This window comes from Oncorhynchus keta, chromosome 4 (genome assembly GCF_023373465.1).
Source record: "Oncorhynchus keta strain PuntledgeMale-10-30-2019 chromosome 4, Oket_V2, whole genome shotgun sequence".
Classification (NCBI taxonomy): Eukaryota; Metazoa; Chordata; class Actinopteri; order Salmoniformes; family Salmonidae; genus Oncorhynchus; species Oncorhynchus keta.
In genome coordinates this window covers 54,222,512-54,250,510 of record NC_068424.1, presented here as the reverse complement: position 1 = coordinate 54,250,510, position 27,999 = coordinate 54,222,512, and the positions used below count along the sequence as shown (strand labels likewise).

The 27,999-nt window shown below is 43.3% G+C and overlaps 2 protein-coding genes and 1 long non-coding RNA gene across 5 annotated transcripts; 2 read left to right on the top strand and 1 right to left on the bottom strand.

The window, feature by feature from the left end:
* Positions 1 to 75: 75 nt before the first annotated feature.
* rad9a (RAD9 checkpoint clamp component A) lies at positions 76 to 4,573 on the top strand. 2 transcript variants are annotated; one of them, XM_035762307.2, is made up of 13 exons: positions 76 to 235; positions 780 to 878; positions 1,664 to 1,734; positions 1,891 to 1,964; positions 2,051 to 2,099; positions 2,416 to 2,530; positions 2,662 to 2,761; positions 2,855 to 2,961; positions 3,117 to 3,223; positions 3,348 to 3,412; positions 3,504 to 3,608; positions 3,702 to 3,933; positions 4,033 to 4,573. In XM_035762307.2, exons 2-13 carry the CDS (start codon positions 845 to 847, stop codon positions 4,153 to 4,155), a joined length of 1,182 nt encoding a protein of 393 aa, XP_035618200.1. In that variant the 5' UTR covers positions 76 to 235; positions 780 to 844; the 3' UTR covers positions 4,156 to 4,573. The 2 variants fall into 2 exon arrangements, with proteins under 2 accessions (XP_035618200.1, XP_035618201.1); XM_035762308.1 differs by lacking the exon at positions 76 to 235 and adding an exon at positions 237 to 284.
* LOC118375711 (treacle protein-like) lies at positions 4,572 to 25,365 on the bottom strand. 2 transcript variants are annotated; one of them, XM_035762303.2, is made up of 11 exons: positions 25,209 to 25,365; positions 13,370 to 13,412; positions 11,524 to 11,675; positions 10,820 to 10,919; positions 10,615 to 10,722; positions 10,370 to 10,476; positions 10,102 to 10,216; positions 9,930 to 9,995; positions 9,570 to 9,759; positions 9,220 to 9,377; positions 4,572 to 7,496 (listed from the first exon to the last, which is right to left on the bottom strand). In XM_035762303.2, the coding sequence occupies exons 3-11, from the start codon at positions 11,667 to 11,669 to the stop codon at positions 4,698 to 4,700; spliced, it is 3,789 nt and encodes a 1,262-aa protein (XP_035618196.1). In that variant the 5' UTR covers positions 11,670 to 11,675; positions 13,370 to 13,412; positions 25,209 to 25,365; the 3' UTR covers positions 4,572 to 4,697. The 2 variants fall into 2 exon arrangements, with proteins under 2 accessions (XP_035618196.1, XP_052366104.1); XM_052510144.1 differs by lacking the exon at positions 25,209 to 25,365 and having other exon boundaries at positions 13,370 to 13,702.
* Positions 25,366 to 26,584: 1,219 nt separating this feature from the next.
* Positions 26,585 to 27,550, top strand: LOC118375710 (uncharacterized). Its single transcript, XR_004823879.2, has 3 exons — positions 26,585 to 26,698; positions 26,781 to 26,890; positions 27,431 to 27,550. It is a non-coding gene; the product is annotated as an uncharacterized LOC118375710 (long non-coding RNA).
* The last annotated feature ends 449 nt before the right edge of the window (positions 27,551 to 27,999 follow it).

Below are 27,999 nucleotides of genomic sequence, written 5' to 3'. Positions count from 1 at the left end.
TTAGTATAGTTACAACCCACAGTTGAAAGCTGTGGAGTGTGTGAATTGATAGAACCAGTTTCTCTAATGAAGGATTGACCGATTAGACTTGATACTCAGCATTGTTTGGAAGCTGTCTGAAGATCCAGACAGATCACGACATGGGCAGGCGCTAAATCACCAAGAACACGCCCATTCGTTTCTCTCATTGGTCGGTCAAAAAGACGCGCGTTATGGCGGCTTTGAAGTAAATAAAGTGAGTATTTACAACACTTTGCTGTGTATATTTATAGCTAGCTATGGAGGTTAGTGAATAGTATTAATGGCCAATATAATGCACAAGCCTTCTGAATATAGCCAATCGAGCAGGAATGATTTCTGACTAAGATGCTGGCTAGCTAAACAGATTTCACTTTACTCAACTAGCTAACGTTAGCTGGTCCTTGTTAGCTGGTTAGCTAACAAGCTTTCCAGACAGCAAGTACCCTTAGCTAGCTACATTGTGAACTGGCGTTATAACGTCGCTAGTAATCTTTGGTCAGTAAATCACTTTGCTAATTTGCCAGTAATATAACGTTACTCATTTGGAATGAAATTTGTAGCTGGCTAGCTTCCTTCTGCAATCATGTTGACAAGTGCTACCCATTTCAAACGTGACTGGAGCAACTTTTGCTCACTGATCATTTGCTATCAAACAGAGTCACGTTGATATTTGTCTGCTTTCTGTGAGGGATGAGTAGCCAGGAAAACCATTGTAACTGTAGCTATATGTCTCTGACTGACACGCCCTTATTGTCCAGGCGCTATGAAAGTGTGATCTGTACACCTGCATTGTAACTCAAACAAGTACCGTCATCTCCCTGACATGGACTGTGTTGTGACAGGGGGCAACGTGAAAGGTACTTATCCCATCAGACATTGAAGAAGACATTTTATACCACCACCTACAATACCAGTCAAACGTTTGTACACACCTACTCATTCCAGGGTTTTGGACATTGTAGAATAATAGTGAAGGCATTTTAGATTCTTCAAAGTAGCCACCCTTTGCCTTAATGACAGCTTTGCACACTCATTGGCATTCTCTCAACCAGCTTCACCTGGAATGCTTTTCCAACAGTCTTGAAGGAGTTCCCACATATGTATTTATTCGTTATTTTACCAGGTAAGTTGACTGAGAACACGTTCTCATTTGCAGCAACGACCTGGGGAATAGTTACAGGGGAGAGGAGGGGGATGAATGCTGAGGACTTCTTGGCTGCTTTTGCTTCACTCTGCGGTCCAACTTATCCCAAACCATCTAAATTGGGTTGGGGTCAGGTGATTGTGGAGGCCAGGTCATCTGATGCAGCACTCCATCACTCTCCTTCTTGGTCAAATAGCCCATACACAGCCTGGAGGTGTGTTTTTGGTCATTGTCCTGTTGAAAAACAAATTATAGTCCCAGTAAGCGCAAGCGCTGCAGGATGCTGTGGTAGCCATGCTGGTTAAGTGTACCTTGAATTCTAAATAAATCACTGGCTGATGTCTTCACTATTAGTTTACAATGTAGAAAATAGTAAAAATGAAGAAAAAACCTTGAATGAGTAGGTGTGTCCAAACTTTTGACTGGTACTGTAGCTAGCTAGCTACATGCCTTTTTATTGAATGAAATTGGGATGATTTGTGTGTCTGTGTTTTACAGTGCTGGCCAAGGCCATCCACTCTCTGTCCAGGATAGGTGATGAGTTGTACCTGGAGCCACAGGAGGATGGGGTGAGTTGCCATGAAACACACACAAGCACACTTTAATATGCATACCAAAATACATTGACACTCATTCTCACTAAATTCTACAATATTGTTGCCAAGACATCATTGAGGCCCAGGGATTGGGTTGCAGTTGTAAAGTTACTCTTTCCTGTCTCACAGCTGGCTCTGCGTTCAGTGAACTCATCCCGCTCAGCCTACGCGTGCTTCCTTTTCTCCCCACTCTTCTTCAGCAGGTATGGGGCGTGTGTGTGTGTGTGTGAGAGAGAATGCGAAATAAAGAAAGGGTACACTACCTATGACTGCTTCCATTCTTTTACAGGTACACCATTCCCTTAGGACATGCTTTTCGCTGCAAGATGGCTATCAAGGTACAGAAACACATTGCTTTGACCCCAGGGTTGGGCGCAATTTAAATAGAAGGCAGTCAATCCAGTTCATTCAATCATAAAAGAATGCATTTATTTTGAATTACTTTCACAATAACCTGAAAAGTATACGCTATTTATAAAAAAATTATATAATTTGAATCTTCAATTTTCATTCTAACCACTTCCTGAATTGACTGCCTTCAATTTGAATTGAGCCAACCCTGTTTGACACATTTCTGTTATCTACAGTTTAATAATCTTCTGTTATATCTGTAATGTCTACTTATTCTCGTCCCTCTCTGCCTCTCTCTCTCAGTGTGTGCAGGCCGTGTTCAGGTCCCTGTCGTCTCTGGAGAAGACAGTAGAGAAGTGTCACATTGAACTGGATGGAGAGAAGAGTCGCCTCACCTTCACCCTGCACTGCAAACATGGTACAGGCCGTTAAAGTGCCATAAAATAACCACAGAACAGTTTTATCTGGAGTTTTAACCACTTTAAACCTCCTCACACCCTTAACTTTCCCCTAATCAAGGCATATCAAGTGTGTGTTTGCGTTCTGTAGGTCTGCTGAAGACACACAACCTGTCATTCCAGGACAGTGAGAGTCTGCAGGCCGTGTTTGATAAAGAGAGCTGTGCCAACATGCTTCGAGCCCAGCCCAGGTCAGCACATTCTCTCTCTCTCTTTCAGTGTTCCTCTCCTGTCATCTTACCTCCTATGCATCACTTAGATTTTTCCTTCTTTCTTTCCTCCAGGTTGCTGGTTGACACGGTGCTGCACTTCCCTCCCTCTCTGGAAGAGGTGAGTGTGTTAGTGAGTGGAGAACGAGTGTGCTTCAGGAACCATGTAGACGACGAGGCAGGTGAGGATAAACCCGTTTTGTTTTTCTATACTATTGAAGTGTTGGCGGTGTAGTGTTTATTTGCTATTTTTCAATAAGTTAATAACCCTGTATAGCAAAATGATAGTAATATCTTTAATCCCCCCTTCTCCTTTTCGCTCTCTTCTCTCTCGTAGAGCAATCCAAATCCATGCTGACTGAACTGTGTTTGAGTTCTGATGAGTTTGACCACTTTGCTGTTGGAGCTCAGACCAGCATCACATTCTGTCTAAAGGAGCTGAGGGTATGTAGGGTTCTGTTACTTGACAAATAGGTTATTACTGTTGTTATAATCTGACGTGGTATGTCATAAGTGATTTGAAGGCATCATAGCAGGCCACTTAATGAAGCGTTGCATTGTCTTCCAGGGCTTGCTGGTGTTTGCAGAATCCACAGGTCTCCCAGTCTCAATGTATTTTGATGAGCCAGGCAGGTAAGGATACATATTCACCACCCACACATACCAATATGAAGGTATAAGGATATTTTGTTTCCCGTGTAGCATTCATTTCTGTTTTTGTCAGTCCTGTGGTGTTAAGTGTAACAGACAGTGTTCTGGAGGTGAACTTCGTGCTTGCCACTCTGTCTGATGACTCCAACCTCTGTAACCATAACAACAACACAAAACGGTAATTGAACATTAACCGTCAAACATTCAGAACAGTCATGCCTCTTTGTACAGGACCCTGTTCTTTACCCAGAACCCTCTCCGTTCTCCCCAGAGCTCGCTCGCCGCCACCTCCTGACGACTTTATGACTGACGACATTGACTCTTATCTCATCGCCATGGAGACCAGTGAATTAGCGGGTCCCTCCAATGCCCTTGCGCCCCGGTCCCCCTCGCCCAATCACACACTTACAACTCCGCCATCTGTAGCCATGCGCAGGCTAGAGAGAGGAGAGGAAGAGGAGGAGGAAGATACCGAGGACACTGAAAGACCTCCAAATAAAAAGGTGAGCTTTGTTGTCAAAGGGCTTGCTGTTACTTACACAACTCCTGGGATCAATGTAAAACTAACCCCTCTCCCCCTCTCTTTCTTCATTCCCGCTCAGTTCCGCTCGCTCTTTTTCGGGTCAGTCTGTCCCTCTGATTCTCAACTGACCAATCAGACGATCAAGAGCCAGGAAGTGCTGGCCAGTGACAGCGAGGACGACAACCAAGCATCATTGCCGTGACCTGGGGTGGTGGAGTTGAAGCCACGTGTGTTTGTGTGTGTGTGTGTGTGTTTTGGAGAAACCCATTTATAGAATCCCTGCGAAGAGATATGAAAAAAGGTTTGCATCTAATCTGAAGACTAATCACATTAGATGCAGAGTCTTACCCGTGGGATAATTTTTTTAGAATATGGATTTGAACAAATCCAGACCTTTCTAGTTCTAATGACCGTTGCAGCCTTGAGAAGAAAGTCTGCACTCAGTAGGTCCTCTGAGGGACAGTGATGGGACATTCAGACTTTTTATTGGACCATATCATCACACTGGGGGACTCTGGAATTATGAGGAAATGGACAAGTACTTCCTGTTTATGATGGCATGTCAATGATCAATGTACACAAGCTCTAGAATAAAAAAACACTTTTTTTTTCTCCCCGGAGTTTGAAAATATAAATTGTTTTATTTACATTTTTCTTTTCAAGTCTACACTTGGATGAGATGATTTATGGGTAATTTTAGTTGTTTGTAAAAACTTTTAGAATGTCGATTTCTTTCCTTGCTTGTTAAAAGTATGTCTCCATAGATGGAGTTGAGTTTCTTTTGGAACCAAATGTCTGTGAGCCACTGTTTCCAGGGAGGGGAACACTGCTGTGTAGCACCTGAAAACTCTTCCCCCTCGTCTGAGGCTTCCTCCTCTCCCTCTTTCTCTCTTTCTCTAACTCCTTCTCCCTCTTCTTCTGTAACTTCTCCTCCTCTTTCTCCCTCCTCTCCTGCTCCCTCCGTTTCCTCCTCCTCTCTCTGGAGCTCAGGTTCTCCTCTTCCTCCCCCCTGACCGTGCTCCCCTCACCTGTCCCGTCACTGAAGTCCTGGATCAGGATTTGGGGAATGGGGACTTTGTGCTCCCCTTTCTTCCTGTCCTGCCTTGGTTGCTCCCCTTTGAGCCTGCGGAAGAGACCAAATAGCCTGGGGGTGTCGGTCAGCCCTTTGTCAGATTTAGGCCCAGTCTGAGATGGGACAGTGTCCGGGTTGCTCCCTGTCACCCGTTTGGGTGATTCTGGGCGCTTTGGTACCTGAATGGGAGATGTGGGTTGTGGTTGATTGGACTGAATGAAGCCTATATTTGATTGATTGGATTGTGTGAAGGTGGGTTGTGATTGGTTGGGCTTAGTGAAGAGATCCTCAGAGAGCCTGCGGGTGAGCCTCCGAGAGCTGGAGGATTTGCAGAGCCGGAAGTCTCCGGAAGGGGTTGCCCACGGTCCATCACAGGGCGTAGTCCTTTGGGACGAGACATCAATTTGTGTGGACACCGAGTTGCCAGAGTCAGCCTTTGAGTCTGCAGGAGGGGGAGACTCACTCTGACTTTGTGACTTTGGGTTGTCAGGTATGTGAGGGAATTCACCTGTCAGTGATTTCCCCTGATGTAATGGTGGAAGGATGTCAGTTGAGGCTTTCTTTTCTTTCTCTCCTTCACTCTCCCTGACTTTCTGGGTCTCCTGATCTGGACGGATGGTGACTGGACTCTGGGGTTTTTCAGGAAGCTTCTGTTCTGATGAGTTCCTCTCCTCCGCAGGCTCAGTAGTGGATGTCAACTCTGGAGAAACCTGGCTCTGATTGGCTGGTATTGTGCTAGAGGGCTCTGTGTACTGTACCTCCGTCTTTGCTGTCTCTGTGCGTCTCTGAATGTCATGTGGAGACTCCATGGTCGTCTCTGTCCCTGTGTTTGTGTCAGTGGCTTTCTCCGTGCGCGTCTCAATCCCTATGTATACAGCTACACGTATCTCTGATTCTTTGTCCGTCTGTGTTTCTGCCTCAATCTGTGACCCCAACTCTGCCTCTACTCTTGTGTCTGCCTCTATGTGCATCGCTGACTCATTTTCTTCCTGCGTCTCTGGTTCTGTATGTGCCTCTAACGCCGTTTCTCTCTCTGCCTCAGATTTTTCATCTGTGTGTGTCTCCGTCCCTTTGTGTGACTGGATCTCTGTACGAGCCTGTATCTCCTTGTCGGTGTGTGTCTCTGTGCCAGTGCCTTTGTCTCTCTCGGTCAGTGAGCCCGTGTCTGTTTCTGCCTCCAAGTTTACATCTGCCTCTTGTTGTGTGTCTGTCTCCGTGTCTGTATTCACATCTGTTTGAGTCGCTGTCTCTTTTGACCCCATGTCCGTCTCGGTCTCTCCACTTTTATCTGTGTGTAGTCCTTTCTGTACCTCTGCCTCCATTTCCTCCTCTGTCTTGGCTTCTGCTCGTATCTGAATCTCTACATCTGTGTGGGTCTCTGTCACTCTTTCCTTCTCTGTCTTTGCTTCAATGTATGTCTTCAGGTCTGTGTCTGGAGCAGTTTCCTCCTCTGTGTATGTCTTCAGGTCTGTATCTGGAGCAGTTTCCTCCTCTGTGTATGTCTTCAGGTCTGTATCTGGAGCAGTTTCCTCCTCTGTGTCTGTCTTCAGGTCTGTGTCTGGAGCAGTTTCCTCCTCTGTGTCTGTCTTCAGGTCTGTGTCTGGAGCAGTTTCCTCCTCTGTGTATGTCTTCAGGTCTGTGTGTGGAGCAGTTTCCTCCTCTGTCATTGCTCCTGCACATGTCTCTGTCTCCTTGCTTGTCTCTGCCTCACCCTTCGTCTCTGTCACTATATGCACTGTGATGAAATTTGCACTCGCTGTTGACTGTTTGTTCAGTACTTCCTGTGTTTGCATGGTGTCTTTACTGTGGTCAGTTTCCTGTGTCTGGCTGTCACTGTGCTGCTCAGAGACTGGTGTCTGGCTGAGACCCCCCTGCTCCTCTCCCTGGCCCTGTGAGGTGACGCTGTGGTCCGAGGTGAGCTGATGCTGCTGGGAAGGTTCTCTGTCTGAATCTGGGGTCAGCTGGGTTTTCTGCCTTCTGTCCTCCTGTTCTATGGGTTCTTTGTGTTCAAACGGTTCTCTCGTTTCCACTGGGGCCCTGTCCTCTGTAGCTGGACATGGAACACCCGGAGCCCTCACTGGACTACCATCCATCTCACTTCTTCTCCTCAGATTCCCTCCCTTGCTTCTCTCCTCCCACACCTCCTCTGAAACCTTCCTCACCCCTCTGCCTTCTCTCTCCCACTCCCCAATGTCTGTCCTACTCCCTCTTATCCACTTCTTGCGGAGGAGCGAGGGAGAGAGAGAGAGGAGGGAGGGCGAGCGAATCAGAGGGAGGGACAGGTTCCCTTTCTCCCTCTCCTTCCTGTTCCTCTCCTCCTCCCTCTCTCGAACCCTCGCCCACGCCATCCGATATCCGTGGCAACGACCCCGGGGATCAAAGGTGGAGGCGGGCCGTTCCATTCTCCACTTCTCCAGCTCTCTCTCCGTCTGCCTCTCCAGATCCTTACTCGACAGGGGAACAGAACACACCTACAGTGGGGAGAACAAGTATTTGATAACCTGCAAAATCGGCAGTGTTTCCTACTTACAAAGCATGTAGAAGTCTGTAATTTTTATCACAGGGACACTTCAACTGTGAGAGACGGAATCTAAAACAAAATCCAGAAAATCACATTGTATGATTTTTAAGTAATTAATTAGCATTTTATTGCATGACATAAGTATTTGATACATCAGAAAAGCAGAACTTAATATTTGGTACAGAAACCTTTGTTTGCAATTACAGAGATCATACATTTCCTGTAGTTCTTGACCAGGTTTGCACACACTGCAGCAGGGATATTGGCCCACTCCTCCATACAGACCTTCTCCAGATCCTTCAGGTTTCGGGGCTGTTGCTGGGCAATACGGACTTTCAGCTCCCTCCAAAGATGTTCTATTGGGTTCAGGTCTGGAGACTGGCGAGACCACTCCAGGACCTTGAGATGCTTCTTACGGAGCCACTCATTAGTTGCCCTGGCTGTGTGTTTCGGGTCGTTGTCATGCTGGAAGACCCAGCCACGACCCATCTTCAATGCTCTTACTGAGGGAAGGAGGTTGTTGGCCAAGATCTCGCGATACATGGCCCCATCCATCCTCCCCTCAATACGGTGCAGTCGTCCTGTCCCCTTTGCAGAAAAACATCCCCAAAGAATGATGTTTCCACCTCCATGCTTGACGGTTGGGATGGTGTTCTTGGGGTTGTACTCATCCTTCTTCTTCCTCCAAACACGGCGAGTGGAGTTTACAACAAAAAGCTCTATTTTTGTCTCATCAGACCACATGACCTTCTTCCATTCCTCCTCTGGATCATCCAGATGGTCATTGGCAAACTTCATACGGGCCTGGACATGCGTGGGCTTGAGCAGGGGGACCTTGCGTGCGCTGCAGGATTTTAATCCATGACGGCGTAGTGTGTTACTAATGGTTTTCTTTGAGACTGTGGTCCCAGCTCTCTTCAGGTCATTGACCATGTCCTGCCATGTAGTTATTGGCTGATCCCTCACCTTCCTCATAATCATTGATGCCCCACGAGGTGAGATCTTGCATGGAGCCCCAGACCGAGGGTGATTGACCGTCATCTTGAACTTCTTCCATTTTCTAATAATTGCGCCAACAGTTGTTGCCTTCTCACCAAGCTGCTTGCTTATTGTCCTGTAGCCCATCCCAGCCTTGTGCAGGTCTACAATTATAACCCTGATGTCCTTACACAGCTCTCTGGTCTTGGCCATTGTGAAGAGGTTAGAGTCTGTTTGATTGAGTGTGTGGACAGGTGTCTTTTATACAGGTAACGAGTTCAAACAGGTGCAGTTAATACAGGTAATGAGTGAAGAACAGGAGGGCTTCTTAAAGAAAAACGAACAGGTCTGTGAGAGCTGGAATTCTTACTGGTTGATAGGTGATCAAATACTTATGTCATGCAAAAAAAAATGCAAATTAATTACTTTATCATACAATGTGATTTTCTGGATTTTTGTTTTAGAATCCATCTCTCACAGTTGAATTGTACCTATGATTTAAAAAGATTACAGACCTATACATGCTTTGTAAGTAGGAAAACCTGCAAAATCGTCAGTGTATCAAATACTTGTTCTCCCCACTGTAGGTGGGGGTGAAAGGGAGATACGAGGGGAGGTGGTAAAAGTGGGGGTTTATCTGCTATGACACAGGTGTGTGTATTTATATACATGGTAAGATAGTTCAAGTGTCTGACCTCTGCAATGAAGTTATCGTCCTCCTGCTGCACCTGCTCCCTCACACCCCTCAGCCTCTCCAGAGTCTCCATCTGGCCCTCGCACGCCTCCCTCTGCTCCACCCGGCCCAGAGCCCTGCGCACCAACACCACCGCCACCTGGAACAACACACGCACTCCTGATGGAGGGGGGATAAAAACAACAAGGAGGGAAACAGAGGAATCAAATCTCCTCTTAGAGAGATTCTTTCAATCTTGTGTGGATGGAAGGGCCAAGAAATAAGAATAGGTAGATTAGATAGAGGATTGACAGAATGCATAAATATGACCATAGATGATGGATTGAAGAAGTCCCTTATTCAGGTACAGACCGTAGCAGAAGAACAGGTCCCAGACCCTGAGCAAGGTGTTAAAGGGTAGGTGGCGTGTGAACAGGCACATCAACCAATCGGTGGCGAACATCAGAGGCTCCACGCCGTGTCTCTGCAGGTGCTTGTGAGCCGCGGGACACGTCCTCTTCAGCACCCTGGTCAGCATGGCTGCGTCAAAGAGAACCCCCTCCTAACGACAACATTAGAGGGAAAAGTGTCCGGAGTGCTGCTATTCAGCTATGTTACAACATCCAAACCCTTTACTGATGACAAATATATGCACGTTACACTGTTGAGCACGCTGTATCACAAATTGATCATGTGTAGTAAAGTAACAGTGTGTAGAGCCATCATCTTTACCAGAAGGGGACTGTAGTAGCCAGGGAGGTACTGTTCACTGATCTGCACCAGACACCAGAATGCCTGCTATAGGAGGGGAAAGCAAAGGTATTAAGAGAGATGGAAGGTCCAGTCCTTTCAACGTGGTAATGATGAAGGATCACTGGTGATAAGATGGTGATTGTAACAGTACCTCAGTAGGCATGTTCATCAGCAGTACAGCTGCTACAGGTCCCTGGGCCTGGCAGTAGCCCTCCTCAGGCTTCAGCTGAGTGAAGGCCTTCAGCACCCGGAACAGACCACGCTGTCTGCCCACACAAACAGCACAACACTCTGATGCATCGAACATTGACAGGGTAACACTCTAGATAATATGTATACAAAACTACAAGAAGGAGAGATGGAGAAAGATGTGTTTAGTATGTCATCATTGAACATGTAGTATTATGAGGCTCTGTTACCCATGGCCGTCTCTGGAGAGGAACATCTCATGGAAGGGGAACTGGCGGTCTAAGTCTCTCTCTATAACGTCCACCCAGCTCTGGAGTGCGGGTCTGGAGTCCAGAGTCTGATAGAGGGGGAGAGATTTACCTGATGACTAGGTTTTACTCTGCTATATTTTTAGATTTACAGTAAGTATATCATGCAAATGGAACAGTAAGGGTCTAATTGTTGGTTCTATCTGTAGAGGTGGTTGCTCTCTTACCTGATAGAGGTCCTTGTTGTGGAGCATTCTGTCTGTGGCGCCACACAGCAGTGGCCAACATTTAGCCCTGAGGGATGCTGGGATGCCTTTCTGACACTGCTCTTTGACCTGAGAGACGGGTGGAGGGTGTGTAACGGTCATGCCAGAGTAAACACCTGGGTCTGGTGTTCCAGAAAATATTACATTTAAAAGGCAGAGTACACACCTTGCTGGAATTTTTTAGTAAGACACGATCCCATTGGCTTATGATGTTGATCCACTTGGCCTCTCTCTGTCTAACGAGCTCAGGGGACGGGCCTTCACTCCTAACCAACATATCATCAGCAGAATACGGTGAACACTTTAAACAAAGCTGTCATAACATTTCCAAGGCAGTATATTTCTCGGGTAGGTAACAAACTCCTCACTATGGCTCGCTCTATTCTGTTTCTGTGGACAAAATTATCTGCACATTTCCTGAGATGAGTCAACTGCACCTTCAGTTCTTGTCACAGAGAACGAAAACACCATAAACACCCACAGGAAACAGGAAAACCACAAGGTGGCGGTGCGACTGTCTCCATGGCAACGGGTCAGGATGTTCAACGACACAGAGTGAGTGAGAGTGTGTAGGAGGTGATCGTTATATTGGTGTTCTGATTCTACCTGGGTCAAGACCCATTTGTACTTGCATCTATTGAAAAACAATTCTGTCTGATGCTGAACGGTCATCTTTCCTGCCATAACTGTGTTTTACATTCAGTTGCAAGCTATAGGATGTCTTTAGTGGATTTTATTCACCAGAAATGCATTCTCTCTGTTTGTTTCTCTTATCGTAACTAATAAAAAAAAAAAATTAAAACAGAGAGAGATTGGTAAAAAAAAAGAAAATTCAGTGCTGCTGAGCCAGAAGCTCTGTGTAGTACTGACCCAGCAGTGGATCCATTCCCCAGGATGAAGCCGAAGCGGTCTGTCTCTGTGGCTGGAGCTCCAACACTGACTTCTGACCCCCTGTCAGAACCAGAACTGTCCTCTCCGCTGGGGGGCGTCTGGGTCGGGGTGGACGCACTCAGCATCTTACCCTACAGAACAAAGAGAGGAGAGACAATGGTCTCCGTTACAATATAGTGCACACGTGTGTGTATGTCTGTACTGTTTGTGTTCAGAATGAAAGCAAGTACAAGTGTGACACAATACTCATCCTGTATATTAGAAATTAGGATGCTTAAAACCTTTTACAATCTAGGCTACATACATGCATATCGTTGAAGTCGGAAGTTTACATACACCTTAGCCAAATACATTTAAACTCAGTTTTTCACAATTCTTGTTATCCTCATAAAAATGCCCCGTCTTTGGTCAGTTAGGATCACCACTTTATTTTAAGAATGTGAAATGTCAGAATAATAGTAGAGAGAATGATTTATGTCAGCTTTAATTTCTTCCATCACATTCCCAGAGAGTCAGAAGTTTACATACATTCAATTAGCATTTGGTAGCATTGACTTTAAATTGTTTAACTTGGGTCAAATGTTTCAGGTAGTTTTTTTTTTTTCAGGTAATTTTCTGTCCTCATGATGCCATTTATTTTGTGAAGTGCACCGGTCCCTCCGACAGCAAAGCACCACCACAACATGATGCTGCCACCCCCGTGCTTCACGGTTGGGATGGTGTTCTTCGGCTTGCAAGCCTCCCCCTTTTTCCTCCAAACATAACGATGGTCATTATGGACAAACAGTTCTATTTTTGTTTCATCAGACCAGAGGACATTACTCCAAAATGTACGATCTTTGTCCCCATGGGCAGTTGCAAAACGTAGTCTGGCTTTTTATGACGGTTTTGGAGCAGTGGCTTCTTCCTTGCTGAGTGGCCTTTCGGGTTATGTTGATATAGGACTCGTTTTACTGTGCATACTTTTGTACCTGTTTCCTCCAGCATCTTCACAAGGTCCTTCGCTGTTGTTCTGAGATTGATTTGCACTTTTCGCACCAAAGTACGTTCATCTCTAGGAGACAGAACGCGTCTCCTTCCAGAGCGGTATGACGGCTGCGTGGTCCCATGGTGTTTATACATGCATACTATTGTTTGTACAGATGAACGTGGTATCTTCAGGCATTTGTAAATTGCTCCCAAGGATGAACCAGACTTGTGGAGGTCTACAAAAACAATTCTGAGTTCTTGGCTGATTTCTTTTGATTTTCCCATGATGTCAAGCAAAGAGGCACTGAGTTTGAAGGTAGGCTTTGAAATACATCCACAGGTACACCTCCAATTGACTCAAATGGTGTCAATTAGCCTTTCAGAAGCTTCTAAAGCCATGACAATGTTCTGGAATTTCCAAGCTGTTTAAAAGGCACAGTCAACTTAGTGTATGTAAACTTCTGACCCATTGGAATTGTGATACAGTGAATAATAAGTGAAATAATCTGTCTACAAACAATTGTTGGAAAACTTATTTGTGCCATCCACAAAGTAGATGTCCTAACTGACTTGCCAAACTGTAGTTTGTTATTAACAAGACATTTATGAAGTGGTTGAAAAACGAGTTTAAATGACTCCAACCTAAGTGTATGTAAACTACCGACTTCAACTGTACATACATATATATACACATAGTGTAGTGCTACAGAATCTAGCCACAGCATCAGCAGATGAAGTTGTTTCATTTGAAGCAGAAGTGATACCCTATTTACTCCCTGCCATGCCATCAACCGTGACTAACCACACCTGGTAGTTATAAAGTAGTAATGATGTAAAACTATGTAAAATCAAATACCTTTGAGTTCTCTCTCCTCTTTGATCACTGGATGGGATGCTTGCTGGAGAGAAGTGTTTGGTTAGAACGAGATTGGAGAGGACGCGAGAAACTTCCGCTATTAATGCTGTCACTTGCTCTCTCTATCACACACACATAGGAAGTCGTTACAATAATGCGCGTGTGCGAATTACGGTGTAATAGCATGTTATAGGAGGGTGATGTTGTGTAAGGAATAAGAAATGAAGTGAACCTTTGCCACATTTAAAATGGCGACAACGTCTACCCAGACCTATGCTGCTGTTTCCCACCAGTTCTCTATGTTCCTCTGGAAGCGACAGTGCCAGAGCATAGTAATAGGAAGCCGAGGATTTCCGAATGCTTCGGAGCTTTCACCAAAGTGTGCCAAAAAAACTGTTCAATCTTCAGAGCTTTATCATTATCTGTTCAAAATGCACATGAGTGACATCTGCTGGTCAGCAATACATAGACGCATGTGATTATTAGATGAAGATTTTTCCTCCGTTGTTTTCTTCAAACCCCTGTGGCGCAGCGGTAAATCGTTGGCTTTAGTAGCCTATAATCATTTGGAATACCAGATTTGCATCTTACATCATTCTCCCTTTTTTTGCCTTCAAGTTTACTCTTTTTCAAAAACGATATCTAATGCATGATTTAGGGTGCACAGACGCCTATACTATACTACATACAACAAATTATTTGAACAACAGTGCAGAAATTGTGGTTTCACATAAAACTAAAACAAATGTACCTTCAATGGGTTTCGACCTCCTACCCTCATGTCCCTGAATATGCCAGTATTCCCTACTCAACCTGCTAAGCCAGGGGTTCCCAAACCTTTTCACTCAGGCCACACTTCCAGCATTGGGGAACATTCTGCACACCACACTTTTTGTATGGTTACTTCTACACATTTTGTCATGGGGTGCAGAGAAAATGTTGCAGTTTTTTTCTTGCAATTGTATATATTTTGCCATGTCTAATGTGTATTCATGTGATATAAGTGACTCAAACATAACAATCTTTGGGCTTAAAAACCTAGCTGAAATACATTACCAGTCATGGGCTAGTTGATCTGGACATTTCTGGTAAGTTATAAATAGCTCTAAGGTATGCAATGACTGACATGACAAGAGGAAAACTGATTATTCACTACCCAATTTCAAAATTGCGCCTTGTGCATTCTACTATTACAACTTTCAAGAGTAAGTTGAAAGCCGGACTGAGTTCCTAAAAAAATAAAATGTTCTTTAAAAAAAAATCATGGGCTGGCGTGGTTACACGTGGTCTGTGGTGTTGAGGCTAGTTGGGCATACTGCCAAATTGTCAAAAACTGTTGGAGGTGGCTCATGGTAGAGAAATTAATATTCATTCTCTGGCAACAGCTCTGGTGGACATTCCTGCAGTCAGCATGCCAATTGTGGTGTAACATTTTGTTGAGTGACATTTAAGAGTTACCTTTTATTGTCCCCACGGCGAATTCAGTGGGATTTTGCGACACCCTGTTTGAAAAAGCACGTGATCAAACGAAGCTTTGGACGGGTGACAGAGATGATCTCGCGAATGAGAGAAAGATGGCGGAAGTGGATGCTGAGTTCGAATTAAGCAGCGCGTTGAGCAAATTTGGTGAAGATGAATGTTCTGATTGGACAACAGTAGTATCGAAAACTGGAACAAAAAGGAAATAGTCTAAAATTGGAGTGGAGGATACGTGTGTAAATGATAATGAATTTCTTTTTGTTGGGATGCGTTTGTTGAGTAAGGATCCATATGTGGGAAACCCATTTGAGGTGTCAAAAATGGTGAAGTATGCGCTTGGGAAAGTGTCTGTCACAGTGGCCAGGAGTGGTCTTATTTTGATTAATTGTATTTCTGAAGAGAAATACAAGATTGCAGTGGGCCTTAAAAGAATGCAGAGAACAAAAGTTTTGTGTTCTGAACTTCGGAGTGGAGTACCCGTCAAAGGAGTCATCACAGGGGTGACGACAGATGTTCAAGTTGAATTCCTGAAGATAATTCCTGGTGTGGTTGTGGCCCGGCGTCTGACCCACTGGGTGAATGGAGTAAAAGAAGAAAGTCTGTCGGTCCTGTTGTTTTTTGATAAAGAGCAAATACCTACGCAGCTTGGTTATGTAAGATACGCTGTATGAGCTTTCGTCCCCAGACCACTGCAGTGTAAGAATTGTAAAGGATTTTGCCATGTTTCAAGTGTGTGCAGACGAACAGAGTATATTGAAGAACAGTGGGTAGAAAGGATGACTGTGTTGCAATCGTTGTTTGGATCAGGATACTGAGGTCCTGGAGTGCCCTGTAAGGGTGAAGGAAATTGAGGTGGCAAAAGTTTGAGCGGTAAATCGAATGACCTATGTTGAGGCGATTATAAGAACTGAGAAAACAAGTGATGCTAGTGAAGAGATGCTAGTGGATACACCCCAGCCTGTAGTAAATGTTTGCTGCCAGACAAAAGTGTGTTAAAAAGATGGATTTTTGTTGCATTCATTGCCACTGTTATAATCTGTACAGCACAAGTCTTAAAGAAGTCAAAGAAACGGGACATTATTGTGGCTGCGGCAGAAAAGTTTTTGATTTTACATCTGAAGACTTGCAAGGGGTACTGACACCGAAAGACCCGCCCTCCTAGTTTCCCCTTGAGCCTGTGTAGGGATCTGATCTGTTTTATTTATTTATTTTTAACTGAAAAGTTATCTGATTTAGTACATTTTTTGGTTGTATTTTGGTAGTTCTGTTTTTTGGGGGGAATCCTGTTTCCATCACCGCATAGTAGATGGCGGGATGTACATAACATTGTGTGATTGACAATATACCATAGAAGAAGAAGCAGCAGCTTTGCAAGTCACTTCTGATAAAGTGACATGTCTCAGCACACTGCTTCGCTGCTTACAAATTTGATGCATGCATGGCAACTCCTGTATCAAATGTAATGCCTTGACCACACCTACAGTGCTTTTGCGCAAAATGGTAATCAGAATCATCTGGATATACAGTACCAAGTCAAAAGTTTGGACACACCTACTCATTCAAGGGATTTTCTTTATTTTTACTATTTTCTACATTGTATAATAATAATGAAGACATCAAAACTAGGGAAAAAAACATATGGAATCATGTAGTAACCAAAAAAAAGTGTTAAACAAATCAAATAAAAAAATATATTAGTAGCCACCCTTTGCCTTAATGACAGCATTGCACACTCATTGGCATTCTCTCAACCAGCATCACCTGGAATGCTTTCCCAACAGTCTTGAAGGAGTTCCCACATATGCTGAGCACTTGTTGGCTGCTTTTCCTTCCCTCTGTGGTCCAATTCTTCACAAACCATCTCAATTGGTTTGAGGTCGGGTGATTGTGGAGGCCAGGTTATCTGCTGCAGCACTCCATCACTCTCCTTCTTTGTCAAATAGCCCTTGCACAGCCTGAAGGTGTGTTGGGTCATTGTCCTGTTGAATAACAAATGATAGAGGGACTAAGTGCAAATCAGATGGGATGGTGTAATGCTGCAGAATGCTGGTTAAGTGTACCTTCAATTCTAAATAAATCACTGGCTGTGTCACCAGCAAAGCACCCCCACACCATCACACCTCCTCCTCCATGCTTCACTGTGGGAACCACACATGCGGAGATCATCCTTTAACCTACTGTGCGTCTCACAAAGACACATGCGGTTGAAACCAAAAATCTCAAATATGGACTCATTCGACTAAAAGGACAAATTTCCACCGATCTAATGTCCATTGCTCGTGTTTCTTGGCCCAAGCAAGTCTCTTCTTATTGGTGTCCTTTAGTAGTGGTTTCTTTGCAGCAATTCGACAATGAAGGCCTGATTCACGCAGTCTCCTCTGAACAGTTGATGTTGAGATGTGTCTGTTACTTGAACTCTGTGAAGCATTTATTTGGGGAACAATCTGAGGTGCAGTTAACTCTAATGAACTTATCCTCTGCAGCAGAGTTAACTCTGGGAATTTCTAACCTGTGTTGGTCCTCATGAGAGCCAGTTTTATAATAGCGCTTGATGGTTTTTGTGATTGCACTTGAAGAAACTTTTGAAGTTCTTGAAATTATCCGCATTGACCGACCTTCATGTCTTAGTGTATTGATGGACTGTCATCAAAACGAACCAATAATATAATTAATTAAAATGCCTTTATATGTATGGCATGTTACATTTACATTTACATTTAAGTCATTTAGCAGACGCTCTTATCCAGAGCGACTTACAAATTGGTGCATTCACCTTATGACATCCAGTGGAACAGCCACTTTACAATAGTGCATCTAAATCTTTTAAGGGGGGTGAGAAGGATTACTTTATCCTATCCTAGGTATTCCTTAAAGAGGTGGGGTTTCAGGTGTCTCCGGAAGGTGGTGATTGACTCCGCTGTCCTGGCGTCGTGAGGGAGTTTGTTCCACCATTGGGGGCCAGAGCAGCGAACAGTTTTGACTGGGCTGAGCGGGAACTGTACTTCCTCAGTGGTAGGGAGGCGAGCAGGCCAGAGGTGGATGAACGCAGTGCCCTTGTTTGGGTGTAGGGCCTGATCAGAGCCTGGAGGTACTGAGGTGCCGTTCCCCTCACAGCTCCGTAGGCAAGCACCATGGTCTTGTAGCGGATGCGAGCTTCAACTGGAAGCCAGTGGAGAGAGCGGAGGAGCGGGGTGACGTGAGAGAACTTGGGAAGGTTGAACACCAGACGGGCTGCGGCGTTCTGGATGAGTTGTAGGGGTTTAATGGCACAGGCAGGGAGCCCAGCCAACAGCGAGTTGCAGTAATCCAGACGGGAGATGACAAGTGCCTGGATTAGGACCTGCGCCGCTTCCTGTGTGAGGCAGGGTCGTACTCTGCGGATGTTGTAGAGCATGAACCTACAGGAACGGGCCACCGCCTTGATGTTAGTTGAGAACGACAGGGTGTTGTCCAGGATCACGCCAAGGTTCTTAGCGCTCTGGGAGGATGGAAACAAAGTTTAAAAACTCAGACGCGTTTCGGCTGCATGGTCTTCGTTAAGTAGTACAAAGAAATGATAATACAATGTCCTCTTTTGAGCAGCTTTTTCCAATCAGCCCTGATTTGAAGAGGGAGTGGTTACAGAATATAATTTCTCTTCGCTTATTTGAGCTGTTCTTGCCATAATATGAACTTTGTCTTTTAACAAATAGGGCTAACTAATGTATACCACCCCTACCTTGTCGCAACACACCTGATTGGCTCAAACGCATTAAGAATGAAAGAAATTCCACAATTTAACTTTTAGCAAGGTTAATTGAAATGCATTCCAGGTGAATACCTCATGAAGCTGGTTGAGAGAATGCCAAGAGTGTGCAAAGCTGTCATCAAGGCAAAGGGTGGCTAAATATAAAATATGTTTTTATTTGTTTAACACTTTCTTGGTTTCTACATGATTCCATATGTGTTATTTCCATGTGTTATTTTCCATGTAAATCTTGGTGGGGAAAACCCCCCAAAAAATGGGATGCATGCCAGCAAATCCACTACATAACAAAACACTAAACAATACATGAATTGCACTATAACGGTGACAAACGGTGCCCACAAACTGTTAGGGCCTACATAAAGCTGTCCCAACACCATACCAATGCTACACCTGCTATCAGCGGAGCCTTGTCTGGCAGCGAAAAAAGTTAATTCGGCCTCATCTACTGCCTTTAAAATAAACATAGCTGATGTGGCTGACTTGTTTCAACAAATGTGGTTGCTACTGACAATTGAGATGTAAAAACTATGGCATAAGGGGACAACAAGTGGATGAGAGGCAATCCATAATTTCGATTAAGACAATGAGCGAGCGACGACGGACGTAGTCAATATAACTATTTGTTCAGCACTTTTGAAATGTACAGCAACAGAATTCAGAACATGGGCCGATCTTACAGTGTACTCCCTGTACACCAAGTCAGAACCATAGGATAAGTAAAGGGGGCATATAAGCATATAAGCAGACAATGAAAGCTCTTACAATATTCAATGATTACATTTCTCTAAAACAGGTTATAGGCTACATGTGCACCACCAAGTTAGAACAGCAGGCAAAATTATGAGGTGAAAATAGACCAAATTATTAGGGTCAGGCACATTGAACACCATTTCGGTCTTTGTGTGTCAAAAAAGATACAAAAGAAATACCACTATTTGACTTGTTAAATAAGATTCTAATTTGACTGGTCAAATAACACAGTTCTATTATAGAATGCTGTGTGTGCTGAATTTGCACGTGCAAACCAAGCGCCACCACTACTATCAGTAGCACTGTCAAAGCTGTACAAAAAAAAGTCTGCAAACAAGCAAACACCGGCCACAAACGATGTGTTTACAATACAGCGTTGGTGAAAATAGACCAAATTATGAGAGTGAGGCACATGGGCTACTAACAGCTTACTACACAACATATACTTAGTATTACTTTCTTAGCTACAGTATACATATCTCCCTGGCATATTACATATGCAGCAGCATACAAGACATTTTTGGACTCACCTTGCTCGCTTAAACAGGAAGGTGGCATGATGGTCCTGTGTTGGCATATTTTGCCATCAAACTTTTTCATCAAAGTCTCGCATTCTCTAGATTTATGGTGGGAACTCGAAAAAAAACATACGGTCACTCACCGAGGTAAAGACAGTTTCAAGTTGGATATTCAAAGGATACTCGCGCTTTCAAACCTTAATAGCTTTCAAACCACTTGAGCCACAGACTCCAAATAAGTTTCATGATGTTGGAAAAATTCCCACAACATTGCACAGGTCTTATTTTCACGATTTGGACGTTAATTTGCTTTCCAAAGCTAATAAACATGTGGACATGTGAGTAGCTTACTGTGTTCCTAGTTTAATTAGTTATAGAGCGTAAACAAAGTACAAACGTATCTTACATTCAAATTTCAATAGCTCCTTGGTCATGTGACCTAGTGACTTCAAACAAGGTTCAGAATGTCCACTGACTACCCTTCTATATTGCACACCCTTTAGTTTGTCAATATTCATGTCACAAGATTTGACCTGAATTTTTCAAAATGTAAAGACTAAATAGCTCCTTGGTCGTGAGACCGAGTGACATCAAACAAGGTTCAGAATGTCCACTGAGTGGGCTTGCATATTGCACACCCTTTAGTTTGTCCATTTTCATCTCACACGGTTTACATTAATTTTTCCAAATGTAAAACTTCAATAGCACCTGGGTCATGTGACCTAATGACTTCAAACAAGGTTCAGAATGTCCACTCCGTGGGCCTCTACATTTCACACCCTTTAGTTTATCCATTTTCATTTCACAAGATTTAAAAAGAAAAATCAAAATGTGGAATTTCAATAGCTCCTTGGTCATGTGACCTGCTGAATTCAAACAAGGTTCAGAATGTCCACTGACTATACCTTCATATCGCACACTCTGATGTTTGTCTACTTTCATCTCATGCTATTAGACTTAAATCTGTAAGCTTTGCAGGCCTTCATTTTACATGGGTGTTAAAAATGTCCACAAATAATCCATCCTCACAATAACTATCTTTCACATGGACACTGAAAAGATCTACAAATGGCTGTATGTGGTATGGATCAAGGAGAGGAGAGGTGTTCATACAGAGGTGCTTAAAGGAAGGTGCACAGGTAGGCCTCGTGAAAAACAGTGTTTCATATGCTCTTTTTAATCACAGTAATATGCAGTGATTTGTCAGTCACAGTGAGCTTGATAACGTGAAATAATCCTTTTCATAGCATCACTTTCATATACTGTACATTAAGACAAATCCTTCTACGTTGAGTATTAGAACGCAGTTTATGTAACCTGATAATGACTTGATATTTGAGTGCATTCACAACAAGCCACCTGCAGACAACTTACAAAATGCAATAGTGCATTTGAGGGTTCGTTTTTCTGATGAAAATAGTTATTTGATGCATGGCCTACTATTTCTAACTGGGAAAATACATTTGTACGTCTTTTGTGAGTAAAATCCTTTTTCCAAAATTGATTTAGGTACATTTTTGCGAAGACCCTGCTGGACAGAAAGAGACGGAGGAATCGGAACACGCTGCATTCAAATTCATGTCTTAGTTATTCCATTGTACTGGATCTAATACATATTATCATTTTACACACATTCATAAGTGTAATACTCTTTTATGACATACTGTGATAAACACTCCTGGCTGCTGGCTCTGTCACTTTCAGACATACGTAGAGCAGACTTGAACCACAGGGGTTCTCTGGAAAGAGATAGTAATCCAAAAGGCACAGACACACCCCTTGACTTTCAATTGGCACCGTTGACCTATATGTATTCTCTCCTGATTGGCTCTGTGGTGCACAGTCTGGCAGTCTGACTAAAGTCTGGCAGTCTGACTAAAGTCTGGCAGTCTGACTAAAGTCTGGCAGTCTGACTAAAGTCTGGCAGTCTGACTAAAGTCTGGCAGTCTGACAAATATTTCCGAACACTTCGGATCCTTTTCTTGGACAGTTAGAAGACACAATGCATCAATGCAACAACAAAAAATGTATTACTAATTACTGTCCATGAGTAACCTCAACCTTACTATCTATGGGTGTTTGTGCCAATAAAGTGCCAACTCAATTCTACCACTGACTAGTCTCTCATGCCCCTATGAATGGGGACACAGGGCAATAGTTTTTAATCTAACAAGACCTTTTTACTGGAGTACACCAACCCCTAATTGGGGCTCTTTTCTTGACACATAGTAGCTGTTTACCAGATAAGAAGTCAAGAAGATCAAAAAGTAGATTGTTGTAAGGGTGTATTACATCCTGTGCTGGCCTCATTGCCATATCCATTCTGGATTCTTAGTGGTAAAATCTTAGCTGAAAAATGTCTGTATGTATGTGTATACATTTTCCGCCAAGACAGAACTGCCAAAGGGGGTGGAGTTGCAATCTACTGCAGAGACAGCCTGCAGAGTTCTGTCATGCTATCCAGGTTTGTGCAAAAACAGTTAGAGCTTCGACTTTTAAAAAATCCACCTTTCCAGAAATAAGTCTCTCACTGTTGCCGCTTGTTATAGACCCCCCTCAGCCCCCAGCTGTGCCCTGGACACCATATGTGAATTAATTGCCCCCCATTTATCTTTAGAGATTGTACTGTTAGGTGACCTAAACTGGGATATGCTTAACACCCCTGCCGTCCTACAATCTCAGCTACATGCCCTCAATCTCACACAAATGATCATGGAACCTACCAGGTACAACCTCAAATCTGTAAACTCGGGCACCCTCATAGATATCATCCTGACCAATCTGTCCTCTAAATACACCTCTGCTGTCTTCAACCAGGATCTCAGCGATCACTGCCTCATTTCCTGCGTCTGTAATGGGTCCGCGGTCAAACGACCACACCTCATCACAGTCAAACGCTCCCTAAAACACTTTAGCGAGCAGGCCTTTCTTATCAACCTGGCCCGGGTATCCTGGAAAGATATTGACCTCATTCCGTCAGTAGAGGATGCCTAGTTATTCTTTAAAAGTGCCTTCCTCACCATCTTAAATAAGCATGCCCCATTCAAAAAATGTAGAACCAGGAACAGATATAGCCCTTGGTTCACTCCAGACCTGACTGCCCTCGACCAACACAAAAACATCCTGTGGCGTACTGCATTAGCATTGAACAGCCCCCGCGATATGCAACTTTTCAGGGAAGTTAGGAACCAATATACACAGGCAGTTAGGAAAGCAAAGACTAGCTTTTTCAAACAGAATTTTGCATCCTGTAGCACAAACTCCCAAAAGTTCTGGGACAGTATAAAGTCCATGGAGAATAAGAGCACCTCCTCCCAGCTGCCCACTGCACTGAGGCTATGAAACACTGTCACCACCGATAAATCTACGATTATCGTGAATATCAATAAGCATTTTTCTACGGCTGGCCTTGCTTTCCTGGCTACCCCTACCCCGGTCAACAGCTCTGAACCCCTGACAGCAACTTGCCCAAGCCTCCGCCATTTCTCCTTCACCCAAATCCAGATAGCTGATGTTCTGAAAGAGCTGCAAAATCTGGACCCCTACAAATCAGCCAGGCTCGACAATCTGGACCCTCTCTTTCTAAAATTATCCACCGCAATTGTTGCAACCCCTATTACTAGCCTGTTCAACCTCTCTTTCGTATCGTCTGAGATCCCCAAAGACTGGAAAGCTGCTCCGGTCATCCCCCTCTTCAAAGGGGGAGAAACTTTGGACCCAAATTGTTACAGACCTATATCTATCCTACCCTGCCTTTCTAAGGTCTTCGAAAGCCAAGTTAACAAAAAGATCACAGACCATTTCGAATCCCACCGTACCCTCTCCGCTATGAAATTCTCAGATAGAGTTTAGTGTGTCAAATGGGAGGGCCTGTTGTCCGAACCTCTGCCAGTCTCTATGGGGGTGCTACAGGGTTCAATTCTCGGGCCGACTCTTTTCTCTGTATACATCAATGATTTCGCTCTTGCGGCTGGTGATTCTCTGATCCACCTCTACGCAGACGACACCATTCTGTATACGTCTGGCCCTTCTTTGGACACTGTGTTAACTAACCTCCAGATGAGCTTCAATGCCATTACAACTCTCCTTCCGTGGCCTCCAACTGCTCTTAAATGCAAGTAAAACTACATGCCTGTTCTTCAACCGATCACTGCCCGCATCTGCTCACCCGCCGAGCATCACTACTCTGGACGGTTCTGACTTAGAATATGTGGACAACTACAAATACCTAGGTGTCTGGCTAGACTGTAAACTCTCCTTCTAGACTCATATTAAGCATCTCCAATCCAAAATGAAATCGAGAATCGGCTTCCTATTTCGCAACAAAGTATCCTTCACTCATGCTGCCAAACATACCCTCGTAAAACTGACTATCCTACCAATTCTTGACTTTGGGCGATATCATTTACAAAATAGCCTCCAACACTCTACTCAGCAAATTGGATGCAGTCTATCACCCACCCGTAGAACGCGCTCCAGCAGGTATATTTCACTGGTCACCCCCAAAGCCAATTCCTCCTTTGGCCGCCTTTCCTTACAGTTCTCTGCTGCCAATGACTGGAACGAATAGCAAAAATCACTGAAGCTGGAGATCTCCCTCACTTTCTTTGAGCAACAGCTATCAGAGCAGCGTACAGATCATTGCACCTGTACGTAGCCCATCTGTAAATAGCCGATCCAACTACCTCATCCCCATATTGTAATTTATTTATATATATATATATATTATATATATTTATATATATATATATGTTTTTTTTCTCTTTTTTTTCTTCTTTTTTTTCTCCTTTGCATCATAGTATCTCTACTTTTTGATTTATTTGTTTTTATTTCACCTTTATTTAACCAGGTAGGCTAGTTGAGAACAAGTTCTCATTTGCAACTGCTACCTGGCCAAGATAAAGCATAGCAGTGTGAACAGACAACACAGAGTTACACATGGAGTAAACAGATTAACAAGTCAATAACACAGTAGAAAAAAAGGGGGAGTCTATATACAATGTGTGCAAAAGGCATGAGGAGGTAGGCGAATAATTACAATATTGCAGATTAACACTGGAGTGATAAATGATCAGATGATCATGTACAGGTAGAGATATTGGTGTGCAAAAGAGCAGAAAAGTAAATAAATAAAAACTGTGGGGATGAGGTAGGTGAAAATGGGTGGGCTATTTACCAATAGATTATGTACAGCTGCAGCGATCGGTTAGCTGCTCGGATAGCTGATGTTTGAAGTTGGTGAGGGAGATAAAAGTCTTGCACATTCATCTTCTGCAAATCTCATTCCAGTGTTTATTTGCGAAGTTGCAATTATTTCGCCACTACAGCCTATTTATTGCCTTACCTCCCTAATCTTACATGCTGACCAGACCGGAAACGTCGCGTGCGCAAGCGTCACAAAATACATTTAGAAATCCATGTTATTCAATTATTGCACCCACACTGCTCGCTCTCGCCAACGAGCGTCTGAGATGCCAAGGGCTAAAATAGAACTTCTTCCTATTTCTGACGCAGATCGCGCTGAAAGTCCTGCTTCTCCCATGTCCTCCTTGGTTTATAGAAGCAGGTACCCATGTGCCATCTCCTCATTGGTTATACCCACGTGGGTGATTGAAAGACCAACTGTTTTGCCGGTAGTCGTGGTAATACTATGAAAGTTTAGATGCCGATCACCATATAAATTCAACGATGAAAAAGCCTGGAAGGAGGAGAGGTGACTAGAAACAATTCGGTTGGCCATTTTATGTGTAGATTAATTTTGTCGGAGTAGAGGACCTTGTGCAGTTCAGGTAAAATAACAACTCAATGTTTATATCCCAGGACAAATTAGCTAGCAACTGCAAGCTAACTAGCTAAATTGCCATACACGTTTAATGCTTTTCGACCAGTCCCCAAATGAATGTCATTGGTTCAGAGTTTGTTTTGATATTTTAACCTGCGTGTCGTGATCGCGTTTGGTGTAGGTGGACAAAATAAATGTATGCACTATGGTGCACGATGGCGCACTCTCGCAGCCCCCGTGTTACTTCATTTGCACTCACTGTATATAGACTTTTGTATTGTGTTATTGACTATACGTTTGTTTATTCCATATGTAACTCTGTGTTGTTGTTTGTGTCACATTGCTATGCTTTATCTTGGCCAGGTCACAGTTGTAAATGAGAGCTTGGTCTCAAATGGCTTACCTGGTTCAATAAAGGTGAAATAAAAAATGGGAATGTCTTATGTCCGTCCTACATGTAGTGTTGGTACATGGAATATTCCTCCACTGCATATATCTTAAATTGTTATTGCAAATAGAAGTAATATGTCCAACAACTGACATTTTCAGATATTATTTTGACAAACACACTTTGGTGCTTACAATTCATTCTCTATTGTCATAGATTTGGTGAGCACTGTCATCTGTGATCTTTGTGATATGACTTTCTTTAAGCAGGTACTGATGAAACGGTCACTTCATATTTTTTTCTTAAGGTCTACGAACGCTCTACATTTATTCGCTCTGTAATAGGGTTGGATCCTATATGCTACTTTTATTCATGTCCTGTAAATGGTTCAGTGCCTATAATTTAGGCTGTGTGGATGGGGCATAAAGGAAATGACCTCTACTAATAAATTACTACTAGATTGTAGTGATAAGGAAACGGCATACACATTTGGCTTGTGTATTCATTTGCCTATAACTAATCAGAATTCCATTATGTTTACATAAAAAAAAGAGAATACATCGAAATGAGAAGATCCTGCCATGGAAAAGACGACTGGGCGGACATAAAGTGGAAAGGAGGGGAAATAACTCACACCTTCAGCTGTGGGGTCTTTGTAATGCAGGTTTGATAGTTATATTTTCAATAATGAATGGTTAGCTGTTATGTGACAATGAGGTCAAAACTCTATTTTTTATTTGGCCAAGGAAGTTGCACAGAAATTCCCCAACATCCCTTCCCAAATTGATATGGAACCTTCAAAAACACATGGAGCAACTGCAAAAAGAAATGGCTGAGGATATACTAAATATGTCTGGTATGTAATGACATTTAATTCAAAGTAAATGTAAATTATTTATTTTTATGTAGTTGTGTGGGACAGCCATTTGTTCAGTTCATGGTCTACAATTTCTGTTTAATTTGTCAATATTCAATTTTTATTCATTGATTTATTGGCCACCATTACTGTGGTTACATGTTCAGTATATGTATTGACCAGCAACCCCACTGCAGCCTATCTCACGAGCTCACTCTCCATCCCTGCTTTGGACAATTAATAGCATGACTCTCGTACTTTGCCCTTTTCCTTTATGGTTGATATTAACGACGAAAGGAGACATTATCTGTCTCTCTCCTATCTGTCTCTCTCCTCACAAGGTTGAGGTTACTCATGGACAGTAATACATTTTTTATTGATGCATTGTGTCTTCTAACTGTCCAAGAATAGGATCTGAAGTGTTAGGAAATATTTGTAAAATAAATTGATAATATGTATTAGATCCAGTACAATGGAATAACTAAGACATGAATTTGAATGCAGCGTGTTCCGATTCCTCCTTCTCTTTCTGTCCAGCAGGGTCTTCACAAAAATGTACCTAAATCAATTTTGGAAAAAGGATTTTACTCACAAAAGACACAGGACATTCTCTTCGTTATTTATCTTCATATGACAAAGAATAAAAAGAATTTGCCAATAGATCGTAGACTTGATTCATGATGATGACTGCGAGCTAAGATTTTGAAAGTAAGATGTTGACATGATCAGTCCAATCAAAGCTACTGTACATATAACGTGATTTGATGTCATTTTATCTGTGGCCAATGACATTGAGCCTTATTTTGGAAGGGCACTTATAATATAACTCTATGGCAGGATTCAAAGGGCTGATATTTTCGGATGTCTGCTCTTACTCAGCACTTAGACTTGGCCTGTGAGGTAGTGTCCCCATGAGTGACAGAACGCTGAGCCAATCAGGAGCAATGCTTCTATTTTCTGCTGGCTCGCCCCACCACCACAGAAAGCACTGAGCTTGGCTGAAACACCTGCATTTTGGAGCTGACTTACCCAAGAAAACCAAAAAGAGACCATGTTCGTATGCGGCTTTATTAATTCAATTATATACTTTTTTTCTACATAGTTTGCAA

Excerpts from the sequence above, each read along its gene's own strand:
- rad9a (XM_035762307.2), top strand. The coding sequence starts at position 845 with ATGGACTGTGTTGTGACAGGGGGCAACGTGAAAG. Across the intron at positions 3,413-3,503 it reads TATTTTGATGAGCCAGGCAG|TCCTGTGGTGTTAAGTGTAA; the intron begins GTAAGGATACAT and ends TGTTTTTGTCAG. Across the intron at positions 3,934-4,032 it reads AAAGACCTCCAAATAAAAAG|TTCCGCTCGCTCTTTTTCGG; the intron begins GTGAGCTTTGTT and ends ATTCCCGCTCAG.
- LOC118375711 (XM_035762303.2), bottom strand. The coding sequence starts at position 11,669 with ATGCTGAGTGCGTCCACCCCGACCCAGACGCCCCCCAGCGGAGAGGAC. Across the intron at positions 10,723-10,819 it reads TACTAAAAAATTCCAGCAAG|GTCAAAGAGCAGTGTCAGAA; the intron begins GTGTGTACTCTG and ends CCCGTCTCTCAG. Across the intron at positions 10,217-10,369 it reads CTCTCCAGAGACGGCCATGG|ACAGCGTGGTCTGTTCCGGG; the intron begins GTAACAGAGCCT and ends TTGTGTGGGCAG.